Raw genomic sequence first — 26202 nt, 5'->3', positions numbered from 1 at the left:
AAGGGGGGCAGGAGCGTGTCTTAGTTAGGTTTGTATTGCTGTGAAGAGACACAGACCACAGAATACATTTAATTGGGGTGGCTCACTTACAGTTGCAGAGGTTCAGTCCATTATCATGATAAGGAGCATGGCAGGGTGCAGGCAAATATGGTTCTGGAACTGAGAGTCTTACATCTTGCAGGCAACAGGAAATTGTCTAAGACACTGGGCAGTATCTTGCTCGTAGGAAACCTCAAAGCCCACCCCCACTATGACACACTTCCTTCAACAAGCCTTACCCACTCCAGCAAAGCCACACCTCCTAACAGTGCTAGTCCCTATGAGGTTATGGGGGCCAATTGCATTCAAACTACCACAGGACTGCGTTATAGGCCCTCGTGGGGAAGCTATAGTTAGTTGTCTTGCTAACTTAATGTGATATGCCTGTCAAATAGTCTTCTCAGCCATTATACTTACCCTCATAAATTAGTGTTGCTGTACACATTGGTCAAAGAAGCTTCCTTTTGTGATGGGCTGTGCTTAGTGACAGACTCATAACTAGGCAAAATGTTGAGAATAAATGACTGTTGAATGTTGAACCATAGATTTGACAACCCTGTCACCTACTTCAAGGCTCGAAGGCTCAAGAATAGATAACAAAAGAGTGGGCATAAAGAAGGCAAGCATCAGCTTAGGGTGGAAGATTGTGGACCATGGTCCTCCAGGTGTGATATGACTATGACACCCTTGAACTTTTAGCAACCTACATAAGACCTAAGTTTGGGCCTGTCACCCTCCTGTCATGGAAGGAGGAGGGATTCACAAGGGCCCATCCTTTCCTGAAGATTTAATGCAGTTTATGGTTTCTGGAGGAAGTAGTGTTTTTAGTGGTGTGGCCATTGGCAAGGTGCCCATGTTCCTGTAAGCAAGCCTGATACAACTCTTTGGTACACATGCGCGCACAAAAATAGGAGTTGGGAAGACAGTTACTGAGGATGAATGTTGTCTTAGTTAGGGTTTCTATTACTGTGAAGAGACACCATGACCAACCACCACAAACATGATCATAATATATACTCATGATGTCATGAAACCTACTGTTACATACAATTTATATGTTAAAGAAAACTGGGTGGCTGTAGTTCATATTAGAGTCCTCTATTCTAGTGCTTTGGTCTACATGTCCACTTTTGGGCCAGTAACATGCTGTGTTTGTTCCTGTGGTTCTGTCGTGTATCTTGAAGTGAGATGACCCTTCTGTCATTATTCTGTTTGCTCAGGATTGCTTTGGATTTTTGGAGTCTTTTGTGAGTTTTATGATTTTTTTCTTCTATTTCTGTGAAGACTGGCACTGAAATTTCTATTGGGATTATATAGATTCTAGATTTCTCTTGTCAACCTGGCCATCTTCATAATGTTCATGAGTATAGGAAGTCTTTACTCTTTTAGTATCTTCCTTGGTTTCTTCCTTCAGTGTTTTAAGTTTTTGTTGTAAAGGTCTTTCACTTTCTTGGGTTTATTTCAAGGTGAAATAGGTTAAGGCAGTTTTGAATGGGACTGTTCTGGTTTCTTTTTCAGATTTTGTTATTGGTAAGTAAGAGAGCTGCTGAGTTTTATATGCTAATCTCATACCCTGCCACTTGCTGTCAGACATAACAGTTTTCTGGTGGAGTTTTAAGGTCTTTTGTGTATAGAATCCAATCATCTATTACATTGAGATATGTTTCTTCTGTTCCCCATTATTAGGGTTTTGCAATAAGGGATGTTGAGTGTTAAATCATCTATTATATTGAGATACGTTCCTTGTATTCCCCTTTGTCAGGGTTTTGTAATAAGGGATGTTGGGTTTTATCACAATCTGTCTTTGCATCTGGTAAAGATGTCTTTGTGTGATGCATTACATTTATTGATTAGCAAATAGATTTAACCATCCCTGCACTGAATGTTAATTCCATGTGTTCTTGAACTAAGTTTTCACACATATTATTGAACAATTTTCACATCTCTGTTTAGCAGGGAGCTTAGTTGTATAATTTTTTTTCCCTCTGTCTTTCTGATTTTGGTGTCAATAATACTGGCTTAATAAAAAGAATGTTGGGCCAGGCGGTGGTGGCGCACGCCTTTAATCCCAGCACTCGGGAGGCAGAGGCAGGCGGATCTCTGTGAGTTCGAGGCCGGGCTGGACCGATAGCCTCCAAAACAGAGAAACCCTGTCTCATAAAAACCAAAAAAATAAATAAATAAATAAATAAAAAGAATGTTGAAGTATTCTTTCCTTTTCTACTTCATGGAATAGTCTGGAACTCATTGGTGTTAGTTTTGTTGTTATTGTTGTTTTGTTTTTGGTTTTTTGAGACAGGGTTGTAGCCTTGGCTGTCCTGGAACTCACTGTAGACCAGTCTGGCCTGGAACTCATAGAGATCCACCTGCCTCTGCCTCCCAAGTGCTGGGATTAAAGATGTGCACCACCACTGCCCAGCTGGTGTCAGTTCTTTAAAGGTCAGATAGAATTCACTACAGTCCATCTGGTCCTTGACTTTTCTTAGTTGGGAAATATATTGTTGCTTCAATCTTGTTGTAGAGCTGTATAAACTGTTTATTTCAAGTTAATTCTAGTAGGTCATATGTGTCTAGAAATTTATCTGTTTCTTGTAGATTTTCCAATTTAATGAAGTACAAATTATTAAGGCATGTACAATTTTTTGAGTTACATTGGTATCTGTTTTAATGCCTCCATTTTCACTTCTAATTTTATTAATTTGGATCATTTCTATCATTTCTTTTTGTTAATTTAGCTAAGAATTTGTTGATATTGTTTATCTTTTCAAAGAGCCAAAACATCTTTCACTGATTCTTAGTGGTTAGCTTCATTGGGTGAGGGCATCTCTGCAAATACCAGAGTTGGCAGTGTCCATCTGTGTAAGGCAAGAAAGAAATCTGGTTCAACATGACTTCAGTAGCTAGTGTTGGTTCAAACTTCTAAAGTCTGACTCTGGACATTTATTTTAGACATATTTAAGTACAGCACAATTTGGAAAAAAAGTTTCTTGGTAATAATTACTCGATTCTATGTATACAACATGACTACATGAAAAATTTTAAAGATGGATTCTATAAAAGGTTAAATCACAAACACCAGTGACAGTTTATGCTGGAGAGGATGTGGAGAAAGGGGAACACTCCTCCCCTGCTAGCCACTTTGGAAATCAGTATGGAGGTTCCTCAGGAAAATGGGAATCAGTCTACCACAAGATCCAGCAATTCTACACTTAGGCATATACACAAAAGATACACATTCATACAACAAGGACATCTGTTCCACTATGTTCATAGCAGCATTACTTGTAATAACCAGAACCTGGAAGCAACCTAGATGCCCCTCAACTGAAGAATGGATAGAGAAAATATGGTACATTTATCCAATGGAATACTACTCAGCAGAAAAAAAATGGAATCTTGAAATTTTCAGGCAAATAGATGGAACTAGAAGAAACCCTTCTGAATGAGGTAACACAGTCACAAAAAGACAAACATGGTATGTACTCACTCATATATGGATTTTAGACATAGAACAAAGGATTAACCGGTCTACAATCCATATCTCCAGAGAATCTAGGAAAAAGGAGGACCTTAAGAGAGACATATATGGTCCCCCTGGAGAAGGGGAAAGGGACAAGATCTCCTGAGCTAATTGGGAGCGTGGGGGCGAGGAGAGACAGTTAGGAGAAAGAAAAGAGAAGATAAGTAAAGAGGAGAACACGAAAGAGCAGGAAGACTGAGTCAGAGGAAGAATAGAGGAGAACAAGAAAAGAGATACCATAATAGAGGGAGCCTTTATAGGTTTAAAGAGAAATCTGACACTAGGGAAATATCCAGAGATCTACAAGGTTGACCCCAACTAACAATCTAAGCAATAGTCAAGAGGCTACCTTAAATGCCCTTCTTTGATAATGAGATTGAGGACTACCTCATATGCCATCCTGGAGCCTTCATCCAGTAGCTGATGGAAACAGAAGCAGACACCCACAGCAAAACACTGAACTGAACTCCTGGCATCCAGTTGTAGAGAGGGAGGAGTGATGAGCAAAGGGGTCAAGACCAGGCTGGAGAAACCCACAGAAACAGTTCACCTGAACAAGAAGGAGCTCATGGATACCAGACTGATAGCTGGGAAACCAGCATAGGACTATTCCAGACCCCCTGAACGTGGATGCCAGTTTGGAGGTTGGTTAATCAATGGGGTCTCTGGTAGGGGATCAGTATTTATCCCGAGTACATGAATGGACTTTGGGAGCCTACTCACATGGAGGGACACTCTCTCAGCCTAGACACACTTGGGAGGGCCTAGGCCCTGCTCCAAATGATATGACAGACTTTGAAGATCCCCCACGGAAGGCCTCACCCTCCCTGGGGAGCAGAAAGCGGAAGAGACGGGGGTTTGGCGGGGGGCAGGGGAGAAGGGGAGGAAGAGGGAATTGGGATTGACTTGTAAAACAAGCTTGTTTCTAATTTAAAATTTTTAAAAAAGGGGAAGAAAGATGGGTTCTATAGATTGAGAACATGTGACATCTTATGGGAAGATCTGGCATCATATTGGTCATACAAGTAGTGCAAAGGTCACCAGACTATTAAACACCTCTGTTCCCATTTGTAAAGTACAGGTGACGTCCCCTGTAAGTATGTGTTATATAAATTGACTGAGAAACAGTGCTCAAGGTAAGGGGCTAGGGAGAATGACCAAGATATACACAGGAGTCAGGGAGACAGGTGTGGCCTGGCTATACAATAGCATAGAGGTTGCTAGCTATTAACCACATCCATTCCCAGCCTTCTGGGCAGAAAAGAGGTTATACATCTAGTCCTTTGAAGATACAGCTCTGTGTGTTTAGCATTCCTGGTTCCCCTAGTGCTTATCTGTGAGCACAAGGACCTTGTGTCCTCTATTCTGTTTTGTCCCTCTGCCCTGATCTCAGTTATCTCCATCTCCCCACTTTGGGTTGGTTTGCTTGTGTTATTTCACAGCCCTAAGGTACATCATCAAGTTACCTGCTCGAATACTTTGTGGTGGTTTTAGTGCAGATACTTAGGGCCTTCCACTTCTGGACTGATTTCCTTGTACTCAATAGACTTTGATATATCATGTTTTCGTTTTCATTCCGTTCTAGGCATTTTTAGGTTTCTTTTTATTTCTTCAAGAAGGTATTGATTATGCAGTAACGTTTGTTCAGTCCCACGAATCTGTATATTTCTTACCTTCTCTTGAGGTTGATTTCTGGTTGTCCCCTGTGGTCAGATAGAATATGAGGAATTATTTTAATCTTCCTATACTTGTTCAGACTTACTTTGTGTCCAATAAATGGTCTGTTTTTGACCCATGGACTGCTGAGAAGAACATGTGTTTTGCACTTGCTTATTAGCCCATTTGCTCTAAGATGTCATTTAAGTCAGATGCTTGCTTGTTGGGGTGGACTTTTATATATGTATTACTTATCAGTTGTAAACTGCCCATTCTATATATAATGGGCTCTTAATTGTTCATAAAATGAATAAAATCTTTTAGTTTTATCAAACTATGTATTTCTTGCTTTTTTTTTAGTAAGCTTCGCTGGTTGTTTTGAAATATCCTCATGATCAAAAGTGACAGAATTTTACTTTTTTCTTTATATGCATATGTGGGAGTTTCAAAAAACTGATACACCTTTTAAGTTTGGGTACATGTTTATTTTAAATTGAGAATTAATTAAATTGGAGAAAAGAAAAATTGGCAGTAATAATATTCAGGCTGTATTCAGTCAGGAAGCTGTGAGTATTATTTGGCAGCAGTAAGATAAGACAATAGGCTTAAATTTGTGCCATGAGAAACAATTTAAAAATGGTGTGCTCTATCTTCTTTGTAATAGAAAAGGGAAGGAGGTATAGTCAGGTATTAATTCTGCAGTATGATGAGAGTGTTTATTACTTTTTTCTCTTTGATGTCTTTTTTTTCTCACCTTTGACTAGACAGGTTTGTCTTACCATCGGCTAATAGGACACCATTTTATTTAGAGATATTTCATTGTACTGAATAGTGCATACATACTTCTAGGTGTGTGTGTTGGTGGTGTGTACACACACACACACACACACACACACACACACACACACACACACACACGGCCCTTGCTATGTTGTTTTTCCACTGCCAGAAATATTATTATCCTCTGGTCTCTGGTCATCAGCCCCTAGATGATGTGGCAAGTCCCTGGAGATACAGAATAGGAAAGGGATTTGTGAATCCACATGTCTTTTTTTTTTTTTTTACAGTAAATGACAATAACAGCAAACCCCCACTTCATGCTTTGTGTAAGTGTTCTCTTTTCATTTTCATGTATGCATGCATTTTTGCATGGATGAGGTCACACACATTCACGTGTGTGCATATGTATGTAGAAGCTGGAGGTTGATGCTAGGATCCGCCTCTATCCCTGTTCCACCTGGATTGTGGAGTTAGGGTCTCTTAGTTAAACCCAGCGCTCACTTACATACTAGTCTTGCTAGCTAACTTGCCAAAGTATTCCTCTTCTCCATCTTCCAAGACTGGACATACAGGTAGGTCACCATACCCACTGGCATTTACATGGGTCCTAGGGATTTGAACTCCGGTCCTCATGCTTGAACAGTAGGTGTTTTAACCCCTTAGGTGCCACCTAGCCCCTGAGTGTAAGTGCCGTGGATACTGTTACGACTCACTAAACAAAATTTATTAATTTAAGCAACTACAAAATTCACAATAGTGTTATTCTCAATTAGTGAACACCAGAATTACCGTGTGGAGGTATCAGAATAATTTTGACACTGAGAAGGGTTTGTCATACTTTAGAGGTTTAGACCCTGGCATAGTTGGGACACTGTCGCACCTGCTGAGCAGCCTGCATCCGAGAATGTAGCGAGGTGGTCGGGATAGATGACACAGAGACCGGTCGGTTGCTTTAAGAAAACTTTATGCTCCCCAAGTCAGTTTAGGAGAACTCCCAAGAAAAAACGCTTCCCTTTTTAAAGACTTCTGCCATCCATACACACACAATTCTCCAACTGAGCTCTCACACACCTCTCACAGCTCTCCCAGACTTCTCACCCTCCAGAATCCTGGAGACACAGCAGGGAGCAGGAAGAAACAGCTGGCCATAGGGAGGATCAAAGTCAGGGTGTTTCAGTGAGCAAGCCCTTATCAGAACCCTATCAAGAGCTTATGGCACTGAATTGTTTTCAGTAAACATGTTTTCAGTAAACATTATCTAGCAGCTGCCTGCTCCCAGGCTGATGGAAGGGTGGGTTTCCGGCCAGGGTCTGTGATCCCCACAGGACACCCAAGATAGATGTCAAGGACTGACCCCAGACATCCAAGGTTGTCCTCTGACCTCCACACATTTACTATGGCATGCAGGTACTCCGACACACAAAAGCACACACATAGATGCATCATTCATATATTTTATACATACATATGTACAAAATATTTTAAAGATTAAAAGAAGAAAGTGCCTAGAGGCTGGATAGCTAGGAAGAGCAAACAATGCATTAAGTCAGTGATTAGATGACCCATGAAGGATGCTTCTTGTTCCTGCTTTAAGAGCATATTGGTTGCATGGATTTCAGACTTGGGAAAGAGAATTCTAAACTTTACGGAACATATAAGAATGATATATAGTGTTAAACCTAACAAAAGTCTTTACTATCCTGCCACTTTTAGGAGCAAATTCTATGCCATTAAGTGCCTTCAAAGTGTGGTATGGCCATCACAACTTTCCATTTCTTAAACATGTTCATCATTCCACTGTGCCCCATAAACCAGAAACTTGTCTCAGTCACTAGTAAAACCCTTCCCATTCTCCCTCTGTCTCTAGGATGAATAGTTTTGGTATAGGTATAAAACCACACCCTGTGCGTGCTAGGCCAGAACTCTCCCACTGAGCTAATCCCCAGCCCAAGCAAAGAATGTTTTAATGAGAAAGTTTTGTTGCTGTTTGATGACAGAGATTGTCTTAGTCAGTGTTGTGTTGTTGTGAAGAGACACCATGTCTATGGCAACTCTTCTACGAGAAAGAATGTATTTGTGGCTGTCTTTCACGTCCAGAAGTGTAGTTCATTATCATCATGGTGGGGAGTATAGCTGCAGGCAGGCAGAGATGGTGCTGGAGAAGGAACTAAGAATCCTACATCTGGATCTGCATCCAGGCGGTAGAGAGAGACACTGGGCCTGGCTTGGGCTTCTGAGACCTCAGAGCCCACTCCCATGACACACTTCCTCCAACAAGTCTTGCCTTTCCCTGATCACTGAGCATTAAAATATATGAGCCTATGGGGACCATTCTTATTCAACCATCACACAGATTAACTTTTAAATTTCTTTATAGAGTATTATTTACAAGTGCCTGTTAGAAATACAAAGCACCATGTACTTCAATGCAAATCGAGTTATTTTTGACTATTATAATCATATGCTGCTTATTCTAATGTAAATAAGTGGTATTGAGGAAATAGTTCTTGTTTTGAATGGCTCTTTTTTTTTTTTTTTTTTTTTGGTTTTTACGAGACAGGGTTTCTCTGTATTGTTTAGGAGGCTATCGGTCCAGCCCGGCCTCGAACTCACAGAGATCCGCCTGCCTCTGCCTCCAGAGTGCTGGGATTAAAGGCGTGCGCCACCACCGCCCGGCTTTGAATGGCTCTTTTTCATGCATTATTTTAGTTAGAGTTCTTTAACTTGATTTACTGAATATCTTAATTGCCTTTGAGATCAGTTTCTCTAAAATGTAGTGAACCCAAGAGAGGACTGATTTGGATTGTTTGCTTGGCAGTTGGCATAAATTTGTGCCATTTTCCCTAGATAATGGTTTTCAAGGTGCACATGATTTGTTTGGGGCATTCTAAATGAGTCAGGAATGTGGTGACTACCGGTTAGTGTCTTCCATCTGTACTAGTTACCAGAGTTGATCTGTGGTAACTACTGTTCACTGTCTTCCATTAGTACTAGTTACTAGAGTTGATCTCTGGTGACTACTCTTTATTGTCCTCTATTAGTACTAGTAACTGGAGTTGGTCTGTGGTCAATAGTGTTCACTGTCTTCCACTAGTACTAGTTACTAGAGTTGATCTCTGGTGACTACTCTTTATTGTCCTCCATTAGTACTAGTTACTGGAGTTGGTCTGTGATGACTAGTGTTCACTGTCTTCTATCAGTTCTAGTTACTGGAGTTGATCTGCGGTGACTACTGTTTATTGTCCTCCATCAGTACTAGTTACTGGAGTTGTCTGTGGTGACTAGCGTTCACTGTCTTCTATTAGTACTAGTAACTGGAGTTGGTCTGTGTTCAGTATCCTCCATTAGTACTAGTTACCAGGGTTGCTCTGAGCTTTGGTCAGGTCCTGGGCTGTGTTGGTTTTGTTTGTTTACCCAGGAGATTGTGTAAAACCTAAGACTTTGGTTCACTGACTACTTTTGCTTGAAGGAAAGCCAGTGTCTGTGCTATCCTTGCATTCTAGCCGTGACTTCGTTTTCATTGAGTATTCTCAATTTTCGTACCAGTTCCTGGAGTCATTTCAGATGCCTCCTGAGGTTGCCAGCTCTTTTCAGTTTTCATTGGTGCAGCCGGTTCTTTGAACTGCTTTGATGTTGGGATATTTTCAGAGTCTTTGCTAAATGGATCCATTAAGCTTTCCTAGTAAATAGTAATAATGATAAGAACACAGGTTTGTCTTAGTTAGGCATTATGCAAATCAGTGTGCACATCAGAACTGAAGAATTTTTAACATTGGTAGCTGATATGGTTTGCTTTCATATCCTGAAAAGGGAAGGGAGAGGATTAGAGCCAGATTCTTGTCTCTGCTGGATCGAAACGGGGAGTCAGTGTGCTCCCAGGGTGTCTTGTAACTCACCGTGGAGCTGAGAATGACGGTAAATGTCCCATGTTAATTCATCTGCTTCTACAGTACTGGGATTTTAAGCTGCCTTGCCTGCTTTATGTGGTACTGGGGATCCAACGAGATCTGTGTGTGGGCTAGGTGAGCATTTAGCCAGCTGTGCCACAGCTGCAGTCCTCAGGTTGGTTCTTGTCACTTGCTTTGTGGGTTGTACTCCTTAGCTTCTCTTCTGGCCTCAGTGCTGCTGAGGTATGAGAGGGCAGGAGTGTTGTCTGCCTGTATACACTTTCAAGAGAAGATGGATTGAGGGGAAGGGGTGCCGTTTAGTTTGAATAATTACCGTTTGTAAGGTTTGGACTGCCGTCCTCCCCATCCATCCTCTTCTGTTTGCGAGGTAACAGTTTTGATTTAGCCATCTTTTCTTTATTTGGGTAATCCTGGTCACCATATAGCTGGCTAGTGCAGTGTTACTCTTAACCCCCCACCCCCTGCAGCGCAGCTCTTCCCAGGCCTTAAGAATGGACAACTGTTTACACTTCGCTGTCCTCAGGCATTAACCCTTGGTAAGTATTCTGAAATCCCCAGTTGTGGGTCTCTTCGCCGATGCAATACATCAGATCAGACCAAATTAAAAGTCTAGGTTTAATCTGAGTTAATAGAAAGTCCTGGGTGACTCTCCTGGAAGGGAGGCAGGAGAGAAATCACACTATGGATCTAGGAGCTGGGTCTTAATTACCCTGTAGGCATGGTCTTTAGTAACTCCAGGGGAGGAGCCAACCCTTGGCACGCTTTCTAAGAAGGGCAGGGTTTGGAGTGGGAGAGAGAGACCAGGGCGGAGATTTCCAACAACCCTCAGCCCCTTGACTGTTCCACTCCCTGCTGTGACTGCCATGTCTTCTTGGTTAAGGCATAGCTTTCTTACAGATTACCTTGTAGACTGACATCGTCTTGCCCATAGAGTAGGATCCCAAGCATTTTTCTTAAAATGATTGGCAAAAATGTTTTATTACTTTTCAAGGTCCAGTCAGTTCACTACTTTAAATTTAACTGTACATGTTAGTTATGCTAAGCTTCCTTTGGAATTCAGTTTTAATGAGGCATAATTTGCATGCAATTTTAGGGATTTTAACAAGTGTGTTCACCCACATACCTAATATCCCAGTCAAGATAACTGTATTCCTCAGTCACCCCCAAAAAAGACCCCTTGAGCCTTTAAGTCAGTCCCCCCAGTACCTGCCCCAGATCTCCACTGGTCAGATTTGTGTCACTCGAGTTGTGGCTTCTGGATTTAAATGTTTCCTGCTGACTGCACTCTTCCTGGCTTTTCATGGTGCTCTTGAGATTACTTCTGCAGACAAGCATGCTCATTTCCATCAGGTATTGGGTTACAGTGTGCCAAGCATTATAACTCACAGTGAGCAAACTATCTTAGCCAACTGACCAAGTTTCCACGGCTCAACATTTACACATTGCTGCTGTTATGTAGACCCTCGGCTCCCTCCACCTTTGTTTTGTATTGTTTTCTCATAATTAGAACTTTTAAATTGCATGTATTCATTAATTGTATGTATATGAGTTCTGTTCCTTGCTTTTGTGCTCTCTCCCATTGTATTGCTGGGAAACGTGGCATTGCATACACACAATGTATTTGTTCATCCGTTAATGGGTGTTGGAGCTGTCATCAGCTTTGATTGTGATGAATGAAGCAGTTATGAACATTTGTGTTCAAGCCATCTCTTGCCAGCACCTGATGTCGTTGATCTTTTTCATTTTTTGTAACCATTCTTTGTGGAAATGTAGTAGCACCTGTAGCTTTAGCCAGCATTTTTTTCTGACTGTTAAACGTATTGAACCCCTCCTGCTTTTTCCTCCTTATCTTTTTTTTTTAACTAAAACCTAACCATGTCACATTATCCTAGTGTCTTCCTTGATGGGTTAGGCATCACATTTGTCATACTAAGGGCACCTTGCATTTGCTTGTGATGATAATCACTGGCGTTCTGAGTCCCCAGGGCCCAACACCGTGAAGAGTTGAAAGTCTTCTCTATCTTCCAGCCCTCCTTCCTTCCCCTTCTTCCCTCCTTCACTGTAGTACATGTACAGGTTAAATATACTGTAATCAGAGTCCCCAGGTGTACTTTCGAACTTTTCCATGCCTTGGTTATTTTGGAGAGTGTAGCAGCTATTGTCATGTATACTTTCCCATAGGGTTTTCATCATACACTGTTTTAAGGGTAGAATGTTTTATTCCTAATCTACAAGTAGGTCTCATTGAAATAAGTCCCCATGGGTGAAATGGTGGATTCTTCGGCCCATCAAAGAACCTTGAAACTGACTTGGCTAATTAGCAGATTCTGGGTGTCTCCTGAGAGTGTCTTCAATTATTCTCTTATTAACCTGGACTTTAAATATACTAGGTGCTTGATTGTGGAAATTTAAAGCCTTGAAACTTGAACCAGTGGAGTTGATCCTACAGTTTGAGCTATTTGGGAAGCTGAGGACTTGAGCCTAGGACTTCAAGACCAACCCACCTCCTAAAAACAAATACCAGGGCCCAAACACATACGATGAGTAAATAAACAAATGTAATTATAAACTTATAATTAAAAGAGAAGTTACAAAACTGAGAAATAAAAAGCTAAGTTTCTACAGGACAGCAGCCGTGTGTAAACATCAAATGTCACTTCACCGCTTAGTTAAGGCCATTCATTTGGTCATTGTGAGTTACTCACTATGGCACATTGTAACCCAGTATTTGAAGGAGATGAGCTTGTTAGCTCCTCCTCATATGAAGAAGGAGTTAAAAACATTGTGATTTTTTGAGTATCTAAGTTTTGAGATCCTGCAGAACATCATCCTGTGACACCAAGCTAGTGCATAGATTTGCTTACTGAACTTGTGCTGTGTTTGCTTTAAAATTGTAGGAAAAGTGGGAAGTTGTCACCAAAACAGTAGTGTAGACCCCACAACTACAGAGTGTGGACCCTGAAAGGGACCACACACTGGGTATACTGTAAGCCTAAGGCTACTAGCATGTTAGACCGAGAGAATGTCATCTACTAGCACACCTGGACTTCATCAAGGCTGCAATCTCTAATGAACAAAATGAGAGCAGTGTGAGCCCCGTGCCCCTTAAGAAGACGGCTTGCTGCACATTCTAGAGGGAGTGCTGCATGTCTAGGTAGCAGAGCCTTTATGAACCTTGTTTTGTCCCATAGCTTATGTGCTGTGGTGTGCAGATCAGAAAAAAAGTTGCACATGAAACATCAAGTGCACTTATTTATTTATTATGTATATCGTATTCTGTCTGCATGTATCCCTGCAGGCCAGAAGAGGGCACCATATCTCATTACAGATAGTTCTGAGCCACCATGTGGTTGCTGGGAATTGAACTCAGGACCAGCTAGTGTTCTTAGCCTGTGAGCCATCTCTCCAGCCCCATCAAGTGCACTTTTTTAGTATGCCAAATTAATACATTTTAAACAATCATCTGCATTTTGGCATAAAATAAATTTGTTAATAAATATATCTAGAACAGTGCCTGTGGGTCAAAACCATTGGAAAACACATATTCCCTATGATCTCAGGTGTAGTAAGCTTTGTTGTCAGAAGCTAGCTCACACATAACCACACAGAGATTTATTTTGAAAGTTAGCCATTAGCTTAGGGTTGTCCCACTAGCTCTTAGACTTAAATTAACCCATATTTTTATTAATTTACATTCTACCACATGGCTTGTACCTGTGTCTCTGACTTGTTCCCATCCCAATGGCGTCTCCTGTGTGCCTGTATCATTTCCTTTTCCGCTCTCTACCCGGAAGTCCCGCCTATCTCTCCTGCCTCGCTGTTGGCCTCTCAGCTTTTTGTTACACCAACCACAGTGACTCATCTTCACATAGTACACAAATATCCCACAACACTTGGGAACTGAACATTGCTCAGTAGCAAAATTATGAAGTATCAATGAAAATAAATTTAAATTTATGGTTGAGGTTTCTAAGACCATTGAAAAATATTTTTTCTGATGATCATGACCCACAGGTTGAAAACTATTGATCTAGAACAAAGAAATAAGTTTTCAACTTTAAGAGCTTGTTCATGCTCTCTCTCTCTCACACACACACACACACACACACACACACACGGGGAGGGCACACGTGTCACAGAATATATGTAGAGGTTAGAGGACCATTCTGGGCTTGGGTCTCCCAGTTCACCTTTATGTGAATTCTAGAGTTGAACGCGGGTGTCAGACTTGCATGACAAGCACCGTCTCACCAATCCACCAGTCTTTAGTTTTTGAAATTCATACCGTTTGGAAAACGTTAACTTGTGATTTTTAGTAAAAGAGGCAAAAAACCCTCCCCTCTCATTTACTTTTTCCTAACATGGGCTACAGGACGCTAACACACAATTGGAATTTCACTATAATAGTGTCCACATTTTTCCATCAACTCTGTGATAAGCTATTTCTGCCTGCAAGATTCCAAAATGATAGGCACTGATGTCAATGCAGATTAGGTTAGCCTAATTTGGTTGAGGGACATGCTGAGGCTCTGTGTGGATAGCTAAGGGCTATTGCCAAGGTTGACAGGTGTCCTGCGGATGGCAGAGAGCCCCTGGATAAATCCTGCTCTTGGATTACTCCTCTAGGAAACAGTGATCAAAGTCATACTTTGTTTTTTATTGATCACACTCATAAAATAATAAGGTCTGCTAGTAACTGAGTTTTTCAGACACTAATCTTAAAAACCCCAGGAAGATCTTAATAAGATTCACACCTTCTACTTATAGTATAAAATAGTCTTTGACAGTTTACAGTTTAGCTGTGTTTAAGGTTCTAATTTTTCTGGAATTGTCAACCAACTTCTTGTTGTACTCTTTTGTTTCACTAAGAATTTGAGATGCAAAGAAAGTTGATGGGAAAGAGTGTATCTGGTATTAGTGATTCAGAGGAATATCTCGACAAGAACCTTTTGTTTTTGGTCATACTGAAAACAGTTTTTTTAAAATTTAAATTAGAAACAATCTTGCTTCACATGTCAATCACAGCTCCCTCTCCCTCCCCCCCCCCAGGTCCCCCAGTCCTCCACCCAATCCCCACTCCGTTCCCCAGGGAGGGTAAGGCCCTTCATGGGGGATCTCCAGAGTCTGTCATTTCATCCAGGGCAGGGCCTAGGCCCTCCCACAAGAGTCCAGGCTGAGAGAGCATCCCTCATTGTGGGATGGGCACCCAAAGTCCATTTGTATGCCTAGGCCTCCTCACTGACACCCATCAGTCTGGGGTTCAAGAGCTCCCCTTTGTTCAGGTCATCTGTTTCTGTGGGTTAAACCAGCCCAGTCTTGATCCCTTTGCTCATCAGTCCTCCCTCTCTGTCACTGGATTCCAGGTGAAAACATTTTCTTTATGATGAAAAGTCTTACAATTTACCCAGATAATTTAGTATTAAGTAAGTGTATCTCAAAATAATAAAAAAGTTAGAAAGCCATTAGGCTCCTGACATTGAGATAGTTAAGCATATTTTACAGAGAACTGTTGCAGGGGTGAGCCCACAATACTGTCCACGCCCCTTTGGGTGGTACATGGGACAGATAGGATATAAAAGGAAAGCAAAAGCACTCTCTCTTGGAAGCTAGCCACATTCCCAGAGCTCCTATCTCCCTGCGAGTAACTTTTTATATTCAATAAATATCTTAGACCTCCTTTTTAGATAGCATTATTTCCTCATCAAACTGTATTGCCTGAGATTTGGGCAAAATCTTCCAACTGTAAACATGTTATCAGCTGTGAAGACTTTGTGATTTTAGTTGTAAATTCAATAGCTGATTTTTAGTCTACTAGGAAATTTTCTGAGGACTGTATCTTGATTATCTCTGCATTACTATGTCAGACATATAGTAGACAAGTAAGAAGTGGATACTGGGGTGGGGGTTGCCCACCCTTGTAGAGAGCCAGCCCCTTAGCTGATATTAGAAATGAAAGCCCAGTTGCTAGTCTTGTCCCAGGTCAGAGACTTCTTTGCCACATGCCTAGCATGGTGTGAACTGCCCTTATGGATGTTGGGATTGGGATCCAGAATCAAGTTGAAGCCAGAATGGTTAGGGCAGCATAGCATGGGTAACACACTAGGCATTGTTTTTTGCTATGTTGGGATAAAACCCCTATGCATGCCAGAAAGGCACCCTACCTCCAACCTACATGTCCCATGCTCAGGACTTTGTTGTTGTTTTATGCACAATAGCACACTACTTAGACTAGCCTGGAACTCCTGATACTTCTGTTTTAGCCTCCTGAGAATGAGAATTATAGGTGTGTGCTACCACATGGCTAGCTGTTGTCTGGGAGGTGGGAAGAGGAATAAGGCATAGGGCAACCCTCATGCCCAAGCCCAGTAGTGATGGGGGGGGTTTCCTCTGTATATATGTTTTCTTATTGGTTGATGAATAAAACACTGTTTGACCAATAGAGGTGGGAAGATAGGCGGGACTAGGAGGCGGGGAGACGTCATGTAGACCAGAAAGGAGTAATAGGTCCAGGCATTCTCTGGTAAGCCAAGACCACGTGGAAATACTTAGATTAATAGAAATGGGTTAATATTTAAAACAGAGCTATCCAATAAGAAGCCCTAGATATAGGCCAACACTTTTATAATTAATATAGCATCAGTGTGTTTATTTGGGGCAACATGACTATGGAACCAGGCTGAAAAGAAAACTCTGTAGAGTTTTAAGACAGTAAAAATAACCCCAACAGAAATTCATCTAAACAAGAGAACTTTGGGCTTTCTTTTCTTATTGTTCTTTTTTACATTGTTTCTTAATCCAGGTTCTTTCTCTTCCCCTTTCAGCCCTTCCTTTTTAGTCTGAAAGAGAATGCGAATTTGTGTGTTCACCATAAACAAAGACATATTAAGCATACTTAAATAGTGTATGAAAAATAGTAATTTTATATTTGCCTTCTTAAAATGAGCCATGTTAGTGGCTGATTGGCAAGAAGTTTGAAGATTATAAGAGACACATTCCTGGATGTCACAGAAGTGAGCTAGTTTGAAGTGTAGAGCCCAGGCTAGGTGGCAGAGAAGGATCTGAAACTCTTTCTTACTAGCCACTGGCTCTGCATGGTCTCCTGTAGAGGAGTAGCATACTAAGCCTAAGTGCTCTCTGCTCTGAGCCTCTGTCTCCTGGGTGGGAATCCTTTGATTTTGAGTGTTGGGGCCTGACTGGAGCAGAGCACCAGAGACCCCAATAGTCAAACCTAGTTTCATGATACATTATCCTTGCACAGTTCAAGATAAGGATTTGCATGTTATGTCCTATTACTGCGTCTTGCTATGGCAAGATGTATGTTTCTGTTTCTGTGTTAAGAATAACTTCAACTTAGGAAAATCATAATGTAGATATATGTATTCATGCTTATTTCAGTTTTGATAGGTATAGAATTAAGTTCTTTTAAATACTTTGGGACTAGTGAGATGACTCCATGGGTAGAGACATTTACATGTAAGCCTAATGACCTGAGTTCAGTCTGGGTCCTGTAAGTCAGAAGAGAATACCTAAGTTTCCCCCACACACACAAGCATGAACACCATACACACAAATATTTTTTTAGCCAAATAAGCCACTTGTGCTGAGAATTGGATAACAAAAGTTATGTTATTATTTGTTTTTTTTTTCAAATATGTTATTGCCGTCATTTGTGAGGTGGGGCTCAATGATTGTCTCCTTGTGAACTGAAGTCTATGGCACAATCTTTCATCTCCTCAGTGTTTATTTTTGTCTGTCCAGCTGTCGTCCGCTATCTGGAGCTTCTGCAATGATGTCCTCACCTCCCAGGCAGCCCTGAGCTCTCTGAATTACACTGGCCAAAGTGGTCGTAGAATCAAAATGTGTTAAACTTTTTAGTACAAGGCTTCCAGGCAGCTGTGCAGGGTCTGGGCTATGCTTCACCACCTCCAGCAGTAGAGGGCCCATGTCTCTGCTGTAGAGGGCCCATGTCTCTGCAGTAGAGGGCCCATCTCTGTGCAGTAGAGGGCCCATGTCTCTGCAGTAGAGGGCCCATCTCTCTGCAGTAGAGGGCCCATCTCTCTGCAGTAGAGGGCCCATCTCTCTGCAGTAGAGGGCCCATGTCTCTGCAGTAGAGGGCCCATGTCTCTGCAGTAGAGGGCCCATGTCTCTGCAGTAGAGGGCCCATCTCTCTGCAGTAGAGGGCCCATCTCTCTGCGGTTGAGGGCCCATCTCTGTGCAGTAGAGGGCCCATCTCTCTGCGGTAGAGGGCCCATCTCTCTGCAGTAGAGGGCCCATCTCTCTGCAGTAGAGGGCCCATCTCTCTGCAGTAGAGGGCCCATCTCTCTGCAGTAGAGGGCCCATGTCTCTGCAGTAGAGGGCCCATCTCTCTGCAGTAGAGGGCCCATCTCTCTGCAGTAGAGGGCCCATGTCTCTGCAGTAGAGGGCCCATCTCTGTGCAGTAGAGGGCCCATGTCTCTGCAGTAGAGGGCCCATCTCTGTGCAGTAGAGGGCCCATGTCTCTGCAGTAGAGGGCCCATCTCTCTGCATTAGAGGGCCCATGTCTCTGCGGTAGGGTTCCTCGGGCTTTTCTCTGGCCCTAGCAGTTTTGTGTTTGTCTGCAGCCATTTGGTTAGTACAGACTCCACAATTGTCTAAAGGTTGGGAGTCATGCTTGCGATCACGCAGATGTATACATCCTTGGCATTAGCCTGGCGCATATGGAAGCTTAATAAATATTTCCTGGATGCTTGAGAGTTTCGTGAGAGGATTATCATCAGAAATGACCTGCAACCTGCTGGATGCTATGGAGGTTGTGAAGGTGGGCGGAGAGAGGCAAGCTTCGTTCCTGGACAGCTCACTCACAGCCACAAGAGCAAGACATGCACCCTGAATATTACAGGAACTAGATTGCCTTGGGGCTTAAGAACAAACACCTTTTATTATTTGAGAACACTGGTCTTGTCAGTAAATCCAAAAGGAGTGAAGTGTTAGGTTAAGGAGTACAGATCTCATTTACAACAGCCACTGTTGTCATAAAGTAATCCCAGCGTGAAAGGATATAAAAGTTTGAAGAGATCCAATACCCAGAGGTAAAGTGCAACATGCACTAATATTTTCAAATGTGATGGCATTATGCCTGCAGAACTGGCCTGCATGGAAAGAACGAGGAAAGTTTTATTTAGCCTTGCCAAGCATTTTTGAAAATTGTTTCAAAATACTCTGTAGAATGGTTAAAGACAAGTTTGGGCTAGCCTGAGACCTTCTGTGGGATTGTTGCACCAGCTAGATTTTCCCTGTCTCCCAGCATTATCTCCTGTGCTCTACCCCAACTGTGGGGCTGTGGCGTTGAGCATGCGCCACGCAGAAAGGCTGGCCAGGCAGTGCATTCTCAGAGCAGTCAGGTGATCACTGTCCGCAGGCAGCTGCTTAAGGTTCAAGGCAGACAGTGTCCCCTCGCTCCTGCCTTGGGACAGCTGTTACTCATCAGACTCCTTAGGCACTAGTCTTCTGTGCCATTGCTCGCTGGGTGCAGGGAGAGAGTATGTTCTGGGCTTTTGGTTGATCCAATGGGAATCACGTTGATCTGGTGTCTAGCTTTGGCTCTGATCAAGTGGATCACCTCTAAGGTAGGGCATCTCTGCTCTTACGGTTGTGACATTAATTTGCATATCTCATAGGCGTGAAGTATCTACTTTTTTGTCTTGATTTTAATCTTTCTGATTTCAAAGAGCTGATTCTGTCATTGAAAAGGCTTAGAATTGCTATTTGTGAGGTTTTGGTTTTTTTCTTCCTGACCTCACTTAATGCTCTTACAGGCTTTTTACGCTGTCATTCTTTAGAAGCAAAGTAGCTTTCCCAGTGCCCTTCCTTCAAAGAAATGTGACTTTGAAGAGTATAGAATCAAACAAGCCAGGCTTTTGAGGATACATATTTTAAATATTTCCTTTTTGAGACAAGTGATTGACTGTTGCTTATATGTAGAGCATAATCATTGAGGATATTTTAAACAGTGGCAAGCTGCTCTAAGCCCAAATCCACCCTGTCATGTGGTCTCTCTTAAGTCTTGGGCCTTAGCTAAAATACATCCACAAATATATAATTGTGATCTGTTGTTTTGAAGTTGGATTCAGTTGGGAAATATTGAGAGCTAGCCAGTTTGCCACCTGAACCAGAGTCTAAAGCTAAAGTACAAACACTTAAGTTGACACTGTTTGGAATTACTTTCTACATTTTCATAGAAACAGTTACATGTTTCGTCCACCATGTAGCTTCTTTTCTTTATGTATTAAGAAGGTTTCAAATATTAGTTTTAAATCCACAAGGCAGCCTTTGTTTCTAAGCAACACAAAGTGCCTATAAAGTTAATGTTATTTTTCAAGCAACGTTATAACCCTGCTGTTTGTTTGTATTGAAGCGCAGCTTTTAAACATACTTGTCTTTTATTTGAAGTGATTCTCTCTTGTCAGTGCACTTAATTAAAGAAATTTCTTCAAGAAATTCAATATACTCCTAAAACTACTTGTGTTTAAAAAATTAAGGATTATTGTGTTTTGCTGACAGCTTTTTGCTTCTTTTTAAGGGCTTGGCTTGCCAAGTTGTGGGATGAAGGTCAAGTTAGTGTTAATAACGTATTAGCTTAGTTGTAGATTGTTCCGAGCCCCAGATTTTTCAATGACCACTAGAATTTAATTTTTAAAAAAATGCTGATGCCTAGTTTTTGGAAAAAATCGGCTGGAAGACTAGAAAGATGGAGGCAGTATTTGAATAGTTTAGGCAATCAAACAAGAGCTTGCCTCTCTAGTACATATTGCAAGACACGTAGTCTAAAAACTTGTTTTGCTGTATTGGGGCAAATGGTTTTGGAACTTTGGTCGTGTTTTGTCTGTTGCATATATGCTGTAATTTTCCAGTGTTGTTCCCGGAAACTTTATTTAGAGCTGTTGTGTTTAAATCCATTAACTCTGCTTACCAAACTGCAAAGAGGGCATAAAGGCTACCGTACAGAATTCTTGTGTGGGCTAAGTGAGATTTTGTCTGAAAACACCTAGACCATTGTTGTTGCTTTTATCATGTCTGTCTTTAAAAGTTATGTATTAACTAATATTGGGAACAACTTCTACACCTTTTATCGTTTCCCTCCAATGAAGTCTTTATGGAAGAATGATTCACTGGGTTCCAGGGCACACGGGCTTCTCAGCCAGGCTCTCAGAGTGTCATGGTTGTTCCCAGCCTATGGTTTAACTTGTTTATGCTGCGGCTGTCAGTTGCTGATTAGCTCAGCCTCGCCCATGTTTTGACCTATACTAGTGTGCTTTACAAGCTGTTCCCAGGATGGCTAAATTAGAAGAGTCACGAGTCAGAGCCTTGGCTATTTCCATTTGCTGGAGAGGTGCAATGGGAATGTGGGCAGTGGCCCAGAGGGCTTCAGGGCTGATATGGACACAGGATTTAGATGAAACTTGTTTTACTATTTTTATTAAAACTACAGTTTGACCAGTATGTGGCTTTAAGTCTTAATTATCTATTTAAGAAACATTTATTAAACTTGTAAATGTCTTAGTGTTTAATGCACATTTTTGAAAGTGACACTCTTAGTGGAATAAAATTTTATTTTAATTCATAGTGTATATATAGTGTAACTCATTCCCCAAAGTGAGTTACTTTAGATTACCTAGATTGCTTACAGAAGGAACTTGATGGTATTCGTTTTAAATGTAATTTTTGAGGAAGTTGTTATGTGATTTGTATTCATTGGTGGGTTCAAATACTTATTTTAAAAGCCCATTTAAAAAACATTGCTTTAGGCCTGGAGAAATGGCTCAGTGGTTAAGAGCACTGACTACTCTTCCAAAGGACCCAGGTTCAATTCCCAGCACCCCTATGGCAGCTCACACTTGTATGTAACCCCGAGATCTGACCCTCACACAGATATACATGCAGACAAAATACCAATGCAAATGAAGTAAAACTTATTTAAAAATAGTTTTATTTGGATTTATTTAGTAGGTGCTGTATCTTGGGATTCAGAATAGTGCTTAGGCTAAGTATTTATAGATGAACCTTAAATACAAATTGTATATTTAATTGAGATACATTAAAAGTTGCCCTTTTTGCCCAACTTAGTAATGTCTAGTGCCCCATACATGAGTCTGAAATATTTACCTTACTGTACAGTTAGTGTGCGTGGGTGAATGGCACACCAGATTGTGTTTGTTACATAGCATTAACATGTTTTCCTGCAGGGCTGACATGTGTCTTCAGCTGCTCTTTATGTAATGCAATCAGGGAGACTTTTGTCTTTAAAAGTGGCTGTTCGGCAGCTGACCTGAGCAAGCGGAAGCTCACGGACCCCAGTCTGTCAACTGGGGAACCAGCATAGGACTGAACCAGGCCTCCTGAGCGTGGGTGTCAGCTAGGAGGCCTGGGCAGTCTATGGGGCCTCTGGCAGTGGAACCAGAATTTATCCCTAGTGCATGAATGGACTTTGGTAGCCCATTCCCTATGGAGGGGTACTCTGTCAACCTAGACACACAGGGGAAGACCTAGGTCCTGCCTCAAAAGATGTCACAGACTTTGATGGTACCCCATGGGAGGCCTCACCCTTCCAGGAGAGTGGGTGGGGGTGTGGGAGGATGGGAGGGAGAGGGCACTGGGATTGGTATATATTTATAAAATAATATTGTTTTTAATTTAAATAAAAATTTATTTTTTAAAAAAGTGTCTGTTTGCTAGATATGCACCGTACAGTAGAAATGATAACAATGTCTAACACTCCTAGTAGAGAACTTGTAGAGAATAGCATTTCAATTTTCGTTTCAACTGACTGTCTCACCAAGTTGTTATTGACACTACCAGATTAATAGGTATGACTGTGACTAGTTATTATATATTGATGTCTGTGGTTTCATTAATAGGTTTTAGCCAATAGAAATACTATTGCCTCATACACTCTTTCCAGGGTGTTTGGCTTACCCTTAGCCTGCCAGTAGGCCAGTAACCTAGTGAACTGAGTGTGTGGAGGTGACAGTAATCCCAGCTGAGTGGTGTCTTAGCATCAGGCGATAGCGGTGGCTTTTTGCTCTAGAATGGCTGACTTGCTGTGGAGCAGCAGCTGTTTCGACACTGTTGCGGCGGGGTCAGGGGTGCATTCTGTATGCATTAGTTCCTTGCTATTTGCCATCATATTTTCTTTGTAGGTTATTTTAGATAATTTTCACATTTTATTTACTTTGTGAAATGTAATTACTGTACACGCTGTAAAATTTAAAAGGCACAAAGTTCTGCATTAAAAAGTTCATTCTACCACTGTCCCTCAGTATCCTTGGAGACAGTGAGTAGTGGTAGAATTTAATTATGGTTGAAAGGTTTGTTCTACAGTTCATGGACTTTCAAAAAAAAGATTTAAGTCATGCAAGGTTTTAGCCGGTTTCGTTTTTCCTGAAATGATAAGTAAGCATTAGGAATATAACTTGGGGCAGAGTTGAGAACCCATCTGGTACAGTGGTTGTGGTCAAGCCTGAGGACCTACCTGTGGAGTACTCAGAACCGCATGAGTTCCAGGCTTGTTGGTGCACACTTGTAATTCCAGCCCCGAGGAGTCAGACACACAGATCCCAGGGGTTCTCTGGCCAGTCCGTCTAGCCTACTTGGTGAGTTCTAGGCCAAGTGAGAGACTATTCCACAAAACAAGGTAGAGGGTGCCTGAAGTATAGGCACTGGAGATGACCTCCACCCTCTACACAGTCTCTCTCTCTCTCTCTCTCTCTCTCTCTCTCTCTCTCTCTCTCTCTCTCTCTCTCTCTCTCTCTCTCTCTCTCTCTCTGTCTCCGTCTTTCTCCCTCCCCCTCCCTCTCTCTCCTTCCCTCCCTCTCTCTCCCTCCCTTCCTCCCTCCCCTCTTCCCTCCCTCCATCCCCCAATCCCTCAATCACAATACACTAAAAAAAAAACAAAACTGTTGAGACAGGGTCTCACTATGAAGTGCTGGCTGTCCCAGAACTTGCTCTGTAGACCAAGCTAGCCTGAACTCACTGAGATCCACCTCCTGAGTGCTGGGATTAAAGGTGTATTCCACCATGCCTGGCTGTGTTTTTAAAGCAGTCAATAACATTAGTTCCTTTAAAGGCAGTAGTAATTGGAGCCAGTGTCATGGGGTGCTGTATAGAGACATGATGCTACAAAGACCTGAGGAGACAGCCAGGGGTGGGATAGACACGCAGACACACACAAAGAAGTGTACAGCGAAGTCGTGTGATCAAAGTTCACCAAACTGGCTGAGATTTAAAGGCACTTAACATGTATGTATCTATATATCTCCGGGAGGTTAAAAATAATTATAAAAAGGTTTACTTTAATTGATTATAAAGAATTGGTATGCAAAAACCACTCCCCAAATATTATGGGGTTTGCGTGCATGCGTGCGTGTGTGTGCTCACTCACACATGCATGCACTCACATGCCACAGCATGCCTGTAGGAGGCAGAGGACAACTTGCAGGAATCATGCTCTCTTCCCATGGTTTGAGTCTAGGGATTGAGCTCAGGCCGGCAGCAAGCACCTTTACCTGCTGAGCCATCTCACCAGCTCCTCGGTTTTTGGTGTGCCAGAATGTTGGATTTGGTCTGGATCTGGGCAACCAGCAATGATTTAGGTGTTTGCTGCCACAGAGCTTAACTGCTCATCGGAGGTTTGCCAGTTTTATGTTCACATTTTGAAGTGTATTCATTTGTATCAATTCTGTCAGTAGATGTTCTTTTATTCCTCAGTTCATAAGTGTTATTTGCAACAAGTGCATTTGTTGATAAAGTGTTTATTATTGTTTGTTTGCTAAGTGATAGTGATAAAATAGTGTCTATTTTAGAGGACAGGATGCTGTGGTGAATGATACAGATAAGGTTCCAGCTCCTGCGGAATTTCTATTTTAATACATAGCAAATAGGAAGCAGTAGCCAAATGCTGCTTGGAAGTTGAGCTCCTCTGATTCCTGAGTGCTGGGATTGATGGTGTGTGCCACCATGACCAGCTGTTGTGTTGTTGGCTTTGCTTGTGTGTTAATTTTTTTAAGTGGTCAATAAAATGTGTTGCTTTAAAGGCAGTGAGGCCAGTGCTCTGGGGGCACTGCTGGAGAGCACGGTTCTCATATGGCTGCAGCTTTTGTCGCCAGGGTATGCCCAAGAATGTTCACCGGGCCTAAGAGATCAGAATCATAGGAATGGCAGAGCTTGCAGGCCAGCAGGGGAAACAACTGTGAGGGCAGCCACTGGGATGGTGAGGAAAGTAAGGACAGCGTGGCTGCGTCAGAGTGGGGAGGGTTGTGATGAGACAAGAGCATGGAGAGCAGATCATGGAGGCCGTGCACCCAGAACGTGGGCTTGGAACTCATTTCCACGGCAGTGGGGAGCCATTGGAGGACTTGTGAGTGGGTCCTGAAATATTCACTCTCCTGATAAATGAAGACCTGGGGCTTGGATATTCACCTGGAACGCCACAGATTGCCCTTTCCCCTCTCTCTCCCTTGGTAGCTCGTGATTTGTTTGTTTTGTTTTGTTTTAAGAAACCAACTTCTACAGAACTGTGGATACAGCTCAGTGGCAGAGTTGCTTTCCTAGCCAAAGTCTCTGGGCTCCATCCTTAGCATCCCACATCCCCAAAAGAAATCAACTGTGTGTCGGTCTCAAGTTGCTCTTATCGCCCTTTCTTATAGTGGTTCTTAGGCCTGCTGTACTCTGTCTGTCCTCCCTCCCGCGCCAGAGATTTCCAGCACAGATCTTGTATACTCAATCTTTTTTGCACAATGCTTTGTAAATAGTATGTGATAGATAATAAATGCATGCTTACTGAATGAAATTTAGATCATATTTCATTATTATGTGCTAACACGTATGCTTTTTTTTTTAGAGACGTGGGGCTATTTCCTATGACAGTTCTGATCAGACTGCGTTATATATTCGTATGCTAGGTAAGCACAATTTTATATCACTAGCAGTTAATTTTGTAGTCTTATTATTTGGGATGAGATATCTTTCATTAAGTAGCCTATTCATCTCTTTTTGTAGCAGAAATTGAAGTTTAGTATCTGAAAACTAGTACTGAATGTGATGAGGAAAAAGGCATTTTACAGTTAAAAGACAATTTATACTTCTGGTCTAATAGGACATTACCTTTAGTGTACCGCTTTTAACTGTTTTAGAGCATTCTTTGTGGAAAATGGGTTTCTAGAGCCGCTCACTGAAGAAGAGCATGCTCGTATGTGAGTGCTGCTCCCGGCTTTCCCCTGGGTTTAGATTTCCTCCTTTGGCTGCAGTTCATCTGCCTGTGGTCTC

General features: G+C 42.0%; 1 protein-coding gene across 2 annotated transcripts in view; it reads left to right on the top strand.

The window, feature by feature from the left end:
* Pde7a (phosphodiesterase 7A) overlaps positions 1–26202 on the top strand; it is a 95316-nt gene that overhangs the window by 34113 nt on the left and 35001 nt on the right. For both annotated transcript variants that reach the window (XR_005875240.1, XM_005066213.4), the window contains exon 2: positions 25778–25838. Coding sequence is in view for 1 of the 2 variants with exons in the window: in XM_005066213.4 (XP_005066270.1) it covers positions 25778–25838 (61 nt within the window). In the remaining variant the exon portion in view is untranslated. The remainder of the gene's footprint in view (positions 1–25777; positions 25839–26202) is intronic.

Source organism: Mesocricetus auratus, unplaced genomic scaffold (assembly GCF_017639785.1).
Source record: "Mesocricetus auratus isolate SY011 unplaced genomic scaffold, BCM_Maur_2.0 Super-Scaffold_6730, whole genome shotgun sequence".
NCBI classification, from domain to species: Eukaryota; Metazoa; Chordata; class Mammalia; order Rodentia; family Cricetidae; genus Mesocricetus; species Mesocricetus auratus.
Note: the sequence above shows the minus strand (reverse complement) of the source record. Positions and strands in the feature narration are given on the sequence as shown.